The sequence below is a fragment of the Vulpes vulpes genome, chromosome 8 (genome assembly GCF_048418805.1).
Source record: "Vulpes vulpes isolate BD-2025 chromosome 8, VulVul3, whole genome shotgun sequence".
In the NCBI taxonomy this organism is placed as follows: Eukaryota; Metazoa; Chordata; class Mammalia; order Carnivora; family Canidae; genus Vulpes; species Vulpes vulpes.
The window spans coordinates 21,836,896-21,850,366 of NC_132787.1; the positions used below are offsets into that span (position 1 = coordinate 21,836,896).

Below are 13,471 nucleotides of genomic sequence, written 5' to 3' on the forward strand. Positions count from 1 at the left end.
TAAGTGGTTTTATCATAAGTAAAACATGTAGGCCTATGAAATAAATGAGAAAAATAAACAAGAGGTACTTGAGAAAGCATTAGAAGTAAGAATGCTTACAAGACTCCTTTAGACATATCTCCACCCAAAGCCTCGAAGCTCCATGACGTAGATTCTGTTTTATCTGTGGTCATCTTAACTGAAACACATACAAGAGTGTTTTATGAAAAATCCATTTCTCCAAACCACAAGAAAGTGGCAAAACAAACCGGAAGAAACACATACTTACTTGCCCTACTTGATTTTATGGTGTCCTGTTCAAAAACAGAATCATCGATCCTGCCACTCGATTCACTACTCATTCTTTCCCTGCAACCAAAACAACAAAACCAATCAGTTAGGATTCTTTGTCAGCCCAAAGTTTAGCTTATTTTTCATATGTGCTCTGTAGCTTTTCTATTCAGGTATTTCTTTCTGAATTTTAAAACTATCTAATCCTCAGCAACTCTTTGGAGCTCGACATTGTGCTTAGGCAGGGTAATAGAAAAGAAACATAAGGCTGTACCACTATCTTCCATAAACTTTTAATCTAACATGAAAAAGAAAATGTGCATGAAGAAGTAGACAGATGATGATGTGCAGCAGCTATGATTGGGGATGTGAAGTCTCAAAGGATTAGGAAGTCAACATAGTTTGGAGTAATAAGTGAATATTTGCTGAGATAACAAGATTGTGGGATTAAAAATTGGGAAGGATGGGACACCTGGGTGGCTCAGGGGTTGAGCATCTGCCTTCGGCTCTGGGTGTGATCCTGGAGTCCTGGGACCAAGTCCCACCCAGATGTGGGAATCTGGCTCCCTGCATGGAGCCTGCTTTCTTCTCCCTCTGCCTATATCTCTGCCTCTCTCTTTCTGTGTCTCTCATGAATAAATAAATTAAATTAAATTAAAAATTAAAATTGGGAAGGAAGAGGAATGAACAATTAATACTTCATGACACATTTAAGGTGCTATCATTTTTCCTTTCTCATGGAAAACCAAATTGAGCTTAGACAAATTGTACTTTGAGCATTTACTCCCCAAATTTGGGGAATACACAAACTCTAGCTCTAACCCTAAAAATAAATATATCAAAGTTTTCAACCGTTTCCTTTTTAAGAGCCTCTATACAATAATTTAAGTTTTACTTAATCTTTCTAAATGACAAATACCTAGACTATTTCTCTGAAACAGCCACAAAATTCTCTATATTTATACTTACATCTCATTGTGTTTCAATGTGAGATGTCTATCAGAATAATTCATGTACCATTTTACTATTGAAAACTATATACCTATTGTCATTTGAGTTTCTGTTCTTATATTTTGTGTTTATATCTTTCTTTTTTTTGTTATAAAAATTGGAGTTTTTTTCTTTTGCTGTCACACCATTTTATAAAGGATCATTAGTACTTTTATTATACTAAGTTAAGTATTTTAGAAAAATGAGAAAATGCATAAGAAAAAAACAAAAAGTTGAAACCATTATGGAAAGATGATCATTCTGGAATATATTCCTCCTGACTTTTTAATGCATATTTTTTCTTGAAAAAAGAGGGTTTGTAATTTTAGTCTGACCCTCCATTTAAAAATATTTAAGTTGCTTATATTTATCACTATCATAAACACACATATTAGGGTATAGGATTTGTTATTTTTCTTAAAGCTACATGACTAGTCCAAATATATCACATATTTTTAAGGGTTTGATACATATTCCTAAATCATTCTTGAAAAAACTATGCCAACTTGCACCACCACCACCAATGAATGAGAGGAGGCTTATTTTCTCTACCTGCCCTGACAACATGGAGTAGAGTTATTCTTTTAAAACTTTGCTAAATTGATGGACAAAACTGATATGCTGTCTTTATTTGTATTTTTTTGATTACTAGTAAGATTAGATATTTTTATACATGTATCTTGCTTTCATGATTAACTCGATTTTGGCAAACAACATTTTAGTCATCTTAGTCATCTAGACATCCTAACCCTATGTGAAATCTAGCAAGTTTTGTCACTTTTTGGACTTGCAGTGTTCTTTAAGAAAATTCCTAGTACATATAAACTAAAAACTGGAGATTGGTGGCTGATTAAAAGCCATAGAAATTAAGCTTCCTGTGAAAGAAGGTAAAATTTCTCTAGGTTCCACCAGGGGCACCTAATATGCATAAATATTCTCCTTATCCATCTTTTTCCCCTCAACTCCACTAATTTTTTCCTTTTCCCTTTAGCTTCCCTTTATCCTAGGTTTCCAAATTATATTCACTGCCTAATTATCCCCACTGACCTTTAAAGGGCACTCACTCTGTGTGTAAATGCATTTGGACATTTGCCGGTCATTATCAATAATTTGCTTGACTCTTATGTCAGCTCACTTTTTTGTGAGAATATAATAATATGTTCTGCCCCTAATCACAATAAGTGGATGTTATTAGAATTAACATAATTAATATGATACATTCTCAAAGTATACTTATCACCCCCATGTGCACATATAAACTCATCAGCATCATTATCACTTGGAAATATGTTAGAAATGCAAATTATCAGGTTTCACTCCAGACCTCTTGAATCATGGTTAGGAGGCAACAATCAGGTATAATAAATAGTTCAGGTGATTCCAGTATGTGCTAACGTGTGAGGAGCACTGGATTATAGTACTTCCATCAACATGAAAAACAGTGATTAGTTTTAACTGTAATCAGTTGTTAAAACAGAACCTGGACATGCACCCCTGCTAGGACTATGATTACCATTTGTTTCTACAGCAAGCCATCCATTCTTCCATGGTGGCAAGAAAAGTTTCCAGGTCCACATGCAGGTCTCTTTTTTCAGGATCAAGCATGTCCCACAGCTCCTCAAGTCCAGTAGCTTCAGAATTCAGACTAGTTGTTTGTCTCAAGTAATCTATTATTTTGGCAACTCCAACTGAACCTTAGAAAGAAAGGCAAATTAATTTTGAAATACATGTCAAGATTATGTTTTAAAAGTGAAAAGTGAAGTACTCAACCCTTTCAGGATCCTTGGGTCTTAGAAACATACCATATAACCTTCAGAGTCCTACTGAATTGGCATGGTAGAGTGACAAGAGCACTGGCCTTGGGCTGAAGTCTAATGGGCCTAGTGTCAAATCTTGGCTCTGAAATATATCAGCTGTGTAGATTTGGGAAAATTTCTTAATCTATTTAAGCCTCAGCTTCCTTATCTCTGGAATGGGGATGATAAAACCTACCACAGACAGTTGTTGTTAGGTTTAAATATGCATGATATATATAATCAATAATCATGTGTGAGAGTAATCAAAAGGCTACCTTATTCTTGTCTCCCATTCTTTCCTTAAAAAGCATTCAATGAATACTAACAGCATCTTTCACAGAACTAGAACAATCCTAAAACATGTATGGGACCACAAATGATCCCAAATAGCCAAAGTAATCTTGAAAAAGAAGAACAAAGCTGAAGGCATCACAATCTCAGATTTCAAGTTATAATACAAAGCTATAGTAATCAAAACAGTATGGTACTGTCACAAAAACAGACACATGGGTCAACATAACAGACTGCAGAGCCCAGAGACAAACCCATGCCTATATGGTCGATTAACTTATGACAAAGGAGACAAGCATATGCAATGGGAAAAACACAGTCTCTTCAGCAAATGGAAAAAAGACAGTCACTTCAATAAATGCTGTTGGGAAAACCGGACAGCTACATGAAAGAGAATGAAACTGGACTATTTTCTTACACCACAAACAAAAATAAGCTCAAAACGGATTAAGGACCAAATTGGTGAGAGACAAAACCATAAAACTCATAGGACATCTGGGGAAGATGGCAGAGTAGAAGGATCCTAAACTCACTTCATCTCATGGATACACCTAGATAATTCTCACAATAGTATAAGTAAACCAGAGAACAACCTGAACACTGGCAGAACAGAATCTCCACAGCCAAATGTAGAAAAGAGGCCACATCAAAAAAGATAGGAAGGGTAGAGACATGATTGGGAACCAAACTGACCCATGAGACTGTCAGTGGGACAGGTGGACACCACAGACACAGAGAAGAGAAAGGAGCACACCCCACACCAGGCATCCCAGGCATGGTGGATCCACATTGGGAAGACAAATCCCCATAACATTTGGGTTTTGAAAACCAGAGGAGCTTAACTTTTCAAGTTCTTAAAAATCAATGGGCCTTAGCACTTGGAACCCTAAAAAGCCATAGGCATGACTCTGGAAGAGCAGGAGAGTGATAGGAAATGAAGTCCTGCTCTTAAAAGACAGCATAACAAACAACCCTGCTGAGATATAACCAAGAAGCAACAATTTGAAAAACACCTGGGATATATAGGAGGATTTACTTACTAATTTTATAACATGTGCAGAAGGGACAGGGACCATTGGGAAACTCCTCAAAGAAGGCAAGCATGGTAAGTACCATCCTTTCCCTCTCCCAACTTAGATATGTGGACACCTTCAGGAACCTGCACAGTAGATTAGAGGAAAAAGAAGAATGGATCAGTGACATGGAGGGCAAAGTTGTAGAAAGCAATCTAATTGAACAGGAGAAAGAAAAAAGAATAATAATGAGAAGAGATTAAGGGAATTCAATGACACCATCAAACGTAATAACATTGACATTAAAGGATCCCAGAAGAAGAGAAAAAAAAGGGAAGAAAATTTATTTGAAGAAATATTAGCTGAAAACTTTCCAACTCTGGGGAAGGAAACACAAATCCAGACCCATGGGGGCACAGAGGGGGCACAACACAACCAAACCAAGCAGGTCCACATCAAGACACATAGTAATTAAAATGGCAAAAAGTAGTGATAAAGAGAGAATTTTAAAAGCAGCAAGAGATGGGCACCTTGGTGCCTCAGTCAGTTAAGCACCTGACCCTTGATTTCAGCTCAGATCATGATCTTAGGGCCAGGAGTGGGGTGGGGTGAGGTGGGGAAGGTTGGATAATGACATGTTCTGCATTGAGTCCTGTGTTGGCCTCCATGCTCAGCTAGGAGTCTGCTTGAGGATTCTCTCTACCTTTGCCCCCTCCTCCTGTGCATGTTTTCTCTTTCAAATAAATAAATAGATAGATAGATAGGTAGATAGATAGATAGATAGATAGATAGATAGATAGATAGATCCATCAATTTTTTTTAAAGGACAGCAAGAGAAAGAAAACAGTCACATACAAGGAAACCCCATAAAGCTCTCAGCCAACATTTAAGCAGAAACCATGCAGGCCAGAGGGAATGGCATGATATATTTCCAAGCACTAGGAAAAAATTCCAGCCAAGAATACTCTATCCAACAATTCAGAATAGGAGAGATAATGAGTTTCCCAAACAAAAGTTAAAAGAATTCATGACCAATAACCAGCCTTGTAAGAAATGATAAAGGGAATTCTATGATTGGAAAGAAAAGCAGGAGTAAGAAAAGTGGAATGAACAAAAGCACTGAAATTAAGTATATCTACAAAAATCAGTCAATAAAAGTATGAAACTATATAGCAAAAATGTGGGTGACAGAGGAGTAAAAATGTGTTGCTTTAAGACTGGGTTCAAACTTAAACAACCATCAACTTAATATAGAGTGCTATATGCATAAGATGTTACATATAAACTTAATGGTAATCACAAATCAAAATATAAAGAGAAAGGAATCCAAGTATATAACTAATGAAAACCAGAATGGAAAGAGCCCAAACATACATTGACTGATGAATGGATAAAGAAGATACAGTGTGTGTGTGTGTGTGTGTGTGTATTATATATATATGTATATAATATATATAATATTAGTCATCAAAAAAAATGAAATCTTGCTATTTGTGATGACATGGATGGAGCTGTCAGAGAAAGACAAATACCATATGATTACATTTGTATGTAGAATGTAAGAAACGAAAAGATTAACAGAGGGGAAGGGAAAAAAATAAGAGAAGGAAGCAAACCATAAGAGACTACTAAATATAGAGAACTGAGGGTTGATGGAAGGGAGGTGAGCAAATGGGTGATAGGTATTAAGGAAGGCACTTGTTGTGTTGAGCACTGAGTGTTGTATATAAGTGATGAATCACTAAATTGTACTCCTGAAATTAATATTACACTATATCTCAACTAACTAGAATTTAAATAAAATTTTGAATAAAATATCACACACAAAAAGATTAAAAACAAAACAAAGCCAAAAATAAAATGAACAAACAAATAAAAATGTTAGTTTCTTCCAGAGACACTCTTATAGACACATCCATAAATAAAGTTTGACCACTATCTGGGCATCCCTTAGTCCAATCAAGTTGACACATAAAATTAACCAGAACACTCTGTTGTATCATTAAGAAAACATTAAAAGTAGCCAATATTTGCGAGAGTCATGTGCTTTCTTTATCTGAGAAGAATGCCCCTTCTTATAAGCACATGTAGTAGGTAAGCTATGAGAGTGACCTTAAAAAGATGACCAAGTACTTCTTATCAGAAGGGTATAGATTTCTATAGATTAAGATAATGGGCAAATACTTCTGGGATGTCACTATAACCAAATATAGAACACATATTCTAAGCTTACTTGGATGAATTTTTGCCATTTCTATCCCAATGTAACATTTATTTGAAGCACAAATTTTGATTCCTAAGATTTTTTTTTTTTGCTGGAAATCATAATCCATGTCCTTATGGGAAAATAAAAGATTGTATATATGGGGAAAAAAGAAAATCAGCAAACCATAAAAGAAAAGAGCAAGAGAAGAAAGGACCAGAAAAGAACTACAAAAACAACCATAAAACAAGTAACAAAAGGACATTAAGTACATACTTACCAATTACTCTGAATGTAAATGGACTAAATGCTCCAAAAAAAAAAAAAAAGACAACAACAACTAGGGTGACAGAATGGATAAACAAGCAAGAACCATTGATATGCTGCCTGCAAGAGACTCATTTCAAACCTATAGACACATGCAGATTGAAAGTGAAGGGATGGAAAAGCACTCATCATGCATAATGAAATGAAAAGAAAGCTAGGGTAGCAATACTTATATCAAACAAAATAGGTGTTAAACCAAAGACTGTAACAAGAGAAGAAGGATACTACTAACGATAAAGGGAGCAATAAAAAAAATATATATATACCCCACTTACATCAATGGATAGATCATCTAGACAGAACATCAACAATGAAACAGTGGCTTTGAATGACACATTGGACCAGACAGATCTAACAGATATATTCAGAGCATTCCATCCTAAGACAGAAGTCATATTTTTCTCAAGTGCACAGGAAGCATCTTCCAGAATAGATCACATATTAAACCACAAAATAAGTCTCAACAAATTCAAAAGGACTGAAGTCATACCATGCATCTTTCCAGACCACAGCACTATGAAACTAGAAATCAAGCACAAGAAAAAAAAATCTGAAAAGGACACAAATTAAGGAAGCTAAAGAACATGCTACTAAAAGATGAGTGGGTCAACCAAGAAATCAAAGATAAAATTTAAAAATACATGGAGACAAATTAAAATAGAACCACCATGACCCCAAATCTTTGGAATGTAGCAAAAGCATTCTAATAGGGAAGATTATAGCAGTACGGGCCTAATTCAAGCAGCAAGAAAAATCTCAAATAAAAACTTAGCCATACACCTAAAAGACTTAGAAAAAAAAAAAAAAAAAGAACAAACAAAACCCCCAAACCAATAGAAGGAGGAATAATAAAGATTAAAGTAGAAATAAACAAAATAGAAACCAAAATAACAATAGAACAGATCAATGAAACCAGGACCTGATTCTTTAAAAAGATCAACAAAATTGATAAATCTTTAGCCCGGCTCATGAAAGAGAGTGGTGGGTGGAGAGAAGGGAGGGAGGGAGGGAGGGAGGGAGGGAGAGAAGGAAGGAAGAAAGAGGGGAGGGAAGAAAAGAGAAAAGAACACAACAAAAATACAAAGGATAAGGATTATAAAAAATATTGTGAAAACTTATATACCAACAAATTGGACAAATTAAAAGAAATGAATAAATTCCTAGAAACATAATACCTCCCAAAACTGACTCAGAAAGACCATTTGAACATATCAGTTACCAGCAATGCAATTGCATCTGTAATTTAAAAAAACAAAATTCCCAACAAACAAAAGTTCAGAATCAGATCACTTCACAGGTGAATTCTACCAAAAATTTAAAGAAGAGTTAATATCTATTCTTCTCAAACTATCCCCCCCTCCCCAAAAAAAAGTAGGAGAGAAAAGAAAGCTCCCACATTCATTCTATGTGGCCAGGATTACCCTGATACCAAAAACAGACAAAGATACTATGAAAAAAGAGAACTACAGGCCAATATCTCTGCTGACCACAGATGTAAAAATCCTCAACAAAATACAATCAAACTGAATTCAACAATACATTTAGAAAATTCTTCTTCATAATTAACTGGGATTTTCTCTTAGGATACAAGAGTGGTTCAATATTTGCAAATCAACCAATGTGATACATCACACCAACATGAGAAAGTATAAAAACCACATGATTATTTCAGTAGATTTGGAAAAAGCATTTGACAAAGTACAACATCATTTATGATAAGAAAAATAAACATCATTTATAAGAAAAAGAAAACATCATTTATGATAAGAAAAATAAAACCTTTAGCAAAGCTGGTTTAGAGACAGCATACCTCAACATAATAAAGGTCATATATGAAAAACCCACATCTTACTTAATGGGGAAAAACAGAGCTTTTCCCCTAAGAGCAGGAACAAGGCAAGAATGTCCACTCTCACCACTTTTATTCCACATAGTATTAAAAGCCCTAGCTATAGCAATTAGAAAGACAGACAGAAAGAAAGAGCACCCAAATTAGTAAGGAAGTAAAACTTTCACTATTTGCTGATGACATGACTATTTGCTGATGACAGATAGAAAACCCAAAGACTCCATCAAAAAACTACTAGAACTGAAAAATTCAATAAAGTCACAGGATACAAAATCAATATATAGAAATCCACCGCATTTCTATACACTAGTAATGAAGTAACAAAGAGAAATTAAGAAAACAATCCCATTTACAATTGCACCAAAACCTAGGAATAAATGTGACCAAGTACATGAAAGACCTCTGCTCTAAAAACTATAAAACACTGATGAAAGAAATTTAAGATGATACAAATGAATGGAAAGATATTCCATGCTCATGGATTGGGAGAACAAATATTGTTAAAGTGTCCGTATTACCCAAAGCAATTGATAGATTTAATGCAATCCTTACCAAAATGCCAAAAGCATTTTTTTTTTACAGAATTAGAATAAATAATCTGAAAATTTATATGGAACCACAAAAGACTTCAAATTGCTGAAAAAGAAGAACAAAACCAGAAGGATCACAATCCCAGATTTCAAAAAATACTACAAAACTGTAGTAATCAGAACATTATGGCACTGGCACAAAAACAGACAAATAGATCAACAGAACAGAAGAGAAAGCCCAGGGCTCCTGGGTGGCTCAGCTGGTTAAGAGTCTGCCTTTGGTTCATATTGTGATTCTGGGGTGCTGGGATTGAGCCCTTCATTAGGCTCCTTGCTCAGTGGGGAGTCTGTTTCTTCCTCACCTTCTTCCTCTCTCCTCACTAATTCTCTCTCTCTCTCTTTTTAAAGATTTTATTTATTTATTCATGAGAGAGAGAGGCAGAGACACAGGCAGAGGGAGAAGCAGGCTCCATGCAGGGAGCCTGATGTGGGACTCGATCCTGGGACTCCAGGATAACATCCTGGGGTGAAGGCTGGCGCTAAACTGCTGAGCCACCCAGGGATCCCCTCAAGTAAACAAAATCTTTAAAAAAAGAAGAAGAAGAAAGAAGAAAAGAAAGCTCCAAAATAAACCCCACACTTATTTTTTTTTTAATTTTTATTTATTTATGATAGTCACAGAGAGAGAGAGAGGCAGAGACACAGGCAGAGGGAGAAGCAGGTTCCATGCACCGGGAGCCTGACGTGGGATTCGATCCCAGGTCTCCAGGATCGCGCCCTGGGCCAAAGGCACGCGCCAAACCCTGCGCCACCCAGGGATCCCAAACCCCACACTTAAATGCCAATTTATCCTCAACAAAGGAGGCAAGAATATGCAATTGAAAAAAAAAGTCTTCTACAAAAGGTATTAGGAAAGTCTGATGAATGAAACTGGACCACTTCTTTATACCATATACAAAAATAGATTAAAGACCTAAATATGACTTCTCAAACTATTACAAAAAATAGAAATGGAAGGAAATCATCCAAACTCATTCTACAAGGTCAGCATTACCCTGATTCCAAAAGCAAAGACTCCACTAAAAAAAAAAAAAAAAAAAAAGGAATACAGGCCAATATCCCTGATGAACATGAACACAGAAATTCTCAACACAATACTAGCAAATTAAATCTAATTGTACATTAAAGAATCACTCACCACAATCAAGTGGGATTTATTCCTGGGTTGGAAGGGTGGCTCAATATTTGCAAATCAAGCAATGTGATACACTACATTAATAAAAGAAAGGATAAGAACCATATAATCTTCTCAATAGATACAGAAAAGCATTTGACAAAAGTACAGCATCCAGTCTTGAGAAAAAGTCTCTACAAAGTAGGGATAAAGGGAACATACCTCACCATCATAAAGGCCATATACAAAAAACCCACAGCTAACATCATCCTTAGGATAAAATTGAGAGCTTTTCCTTATGGTCAGGAAAATTACAGGGATGCCTACTCTCACAACTATTACTTCACATAGTACTGGAAGTCCTAGACTCAGCAACCAGACAACAAAAAGAAATAAAATGTATCCAAATCAGCAAGGAAAAAGCCAAACTTTCATTATTTGCAGACAACATGATACTCTATGTAGAAAAGACTCTACCCAAAAATTGGTAAAACTGATACACGAATTCAGTAGTCACAGGACACAAAATCAACCTACAGATACCTGTTGCATTTCTATACACCAATAATGAAGCAGCAGAAAAAGAAAACAAGGAATCGATCCCATTTACAATTGCACCAAAAACCATAAGAAACTAAGAATAAACTTAATTGAAGAGGTAAAAGATCTATGCACTGAAAACTATAAAACGCTTATGAAAGAAATAGAAGATGGCACAAAGAAATAAAAAATATACCATACTCATGGATTGGAAGAACAATCATTGTTAAAATGTCTATACTACTCAAAGTAATCCACATATTTAATGGAATCTCTTTCAAAATATCATTAACATTTCTCATTGAGCTAGAACAAACAATCCTAAAATTTATATGGAACTGCAAAAGACCCTGAATAGCCAAAGCAATCTTGAAAAAGAAAAGCAAAGCTGGAGGTATCACAATTCCAGACTTCAAATTATATTATAAAGCTGTAGTGATCAAGATAGTATGATACTGGCACAAAACCAGACACATAGGTCAATGGAATAGAAAACCCAGAAATGGATCCACAACTATGTATGGTCAACTAATCTTTGACAAAGCAGGAAAGAATATCCAATGGGAAAAAGACAATCTATTCAACAAATGGTGTTGGAAAAACCGGACAGAAACATGCGAAAGAATGAAACTGGACCACTTTCTTATACCATACACAAAAATAAATTCAAAATGGATAAAAGACCTGTGAGATAGGAAACCATTAAAATCCTAGGCAGTAACCTCTTTGACATTGGCCATAGCAACTTCTTACTAGACATGTCTTCTGAGGCAAGGGAAACAAAAGCAAAACTATTGGGACTATATCAAGATGAAAAGATTTTGTATAGTGAAGGAAACAACAAAACGAAAGGCAACCTTAGTAATGCAAGAAGATATGTAAAAATGACATATCTGATAAAGGGTTAGCATCCAAAATCTATAAAGAGCTTATCAAACTCAACACCTCAAAAAATAATCCTATTAAAAATGGGCAGAAGACATGAAAAGACATTTTTATAAAGGAGACATCCAGATGGCTAACAGATACATGAAAAGATGCTCAGCATCACTCATCATCAGGGAAATACAAATCAAAACTACAATGAGATATCATCTCACATTTTTCAGAATGGCTAAAATTAATGACAGAGGAAACAAGAAATGTTGGTAAGGATGTGAGGAAGAGGAACCCTTTAACAGTGTTGGTGGAAATGCAGACTGGTACAGCCATTCTAGAAAACAATATGGATGTTCCTCAAAAAATTAAAAATAAAACTACTCTACAACCCAGCTTACCCAAAGGTCACAAAAGTACAGATTCAAAGGGATACATGTCACCCTAATGTTTGTATAGCAGCATTACCATCAAAAGCCAAAATATAGAAAGAACCCAAATGTCCATCAGTTGATGAGTGGACTACTACACAGCCATCAAAAAGAATGAAATCTTGCCATTTGCAAGACATGGGTAAAGCTAGACTATTATACTAAGTGGAATAAGCCAGTCAGAAAGACAAATACCATAGGATTTCACTCATATGTGGAATTTAAGAAACAAAACAGATGAACATTGCAGGAGTGATAAAAAGAGAAAAGCAAACCATAAATAGACTCTTACTATAGAGAACAAACTAAGGGTTTCTGGAGGGGAGGTGGCAGGGGGATGGGTTAAATGGGTGATGGGTATTAAGGAGGGCACTTGTTGTGATGAGCACTGGATATCGTATATAAGTGATGAATCAATACATTCTCCACCTGAAAGGAAACAAAAAACTGACCACAGAGAAATCCTCAATAAATCTCCTAAAGGAAGCAGTACAGATGAAATTTATTTTGAAAGAAACTAGAAATTAAAGACAAAATGGGAAAAGAAAGAAAAAAAGATCTGTATAATGGAATTTAGGGTACAAGGGAGAGGAGATACAGGACCTTTTCTGAAAAGAAAATGTTCTTTTACTATGGGAATCGTAGATCATAAGAATATTTTAAGTCATGCCCCTTGCCTGACATTTGTAGAAAAGACAGGGAAAAAAGAATTATGTTGTTCTACATTATTTGCTTGCATCATTATATTTCATAAAATATGCTTGATTTGCCATGTGTTTATGATTCAAAAATATAATTTAGGCTTCTATTGTATAAAAAGCTGCATTATTGTAGGATCCTACAAATACTGACAAATATGCTTTCTTTGTACAGCAGTCAATATTAAGAGAGTTCACATGAATGTGAAAACTAAAGAATCAACAGCAGATACTGTAAATTACAACAGAAAATGAAAATAAACATAGGAATGAATTTGCATTTTTAAAAAAAGACCTAAATATGAGACCTGAAACCATAAAAATTCTAGAAGAGAGCACAGGCAGTAATTTCTCTGACACAAACTGTAGTGACATTTTTCTAGGTATGATTCCTGAGGCAAAAGAAACAAAAGCTAAGATAAATTATTGGGATTACATCGAAATAAACAGTTCCTGCACAATGAAGGAAAAAAATAAAAAAAA

General features: G+C 35.2%; 1 protein-coding gene across 1 annotated transcript in view; it reads right to left on the bottom strand.

Moving 5' to 3' along the window:
* Window positions 1-13,471, bottom strand: part of IRAG2 (inositol 1,4,5-triphosphate receptor associated 2) — a 122,726-nt gene that overhangs the window by 88,795 nt on the left and 20,460 nt on the right. The window contains 3 exon segments of the mRNA XM_025995533.2: window positions 100-178; window positions 269-348; window positions 2,774-2,954. Coding sequence (XP_025851318.2) covers window positions 100-178; window positions 269-348; window positions 2,774-2,954 — 340 coding nt within the window.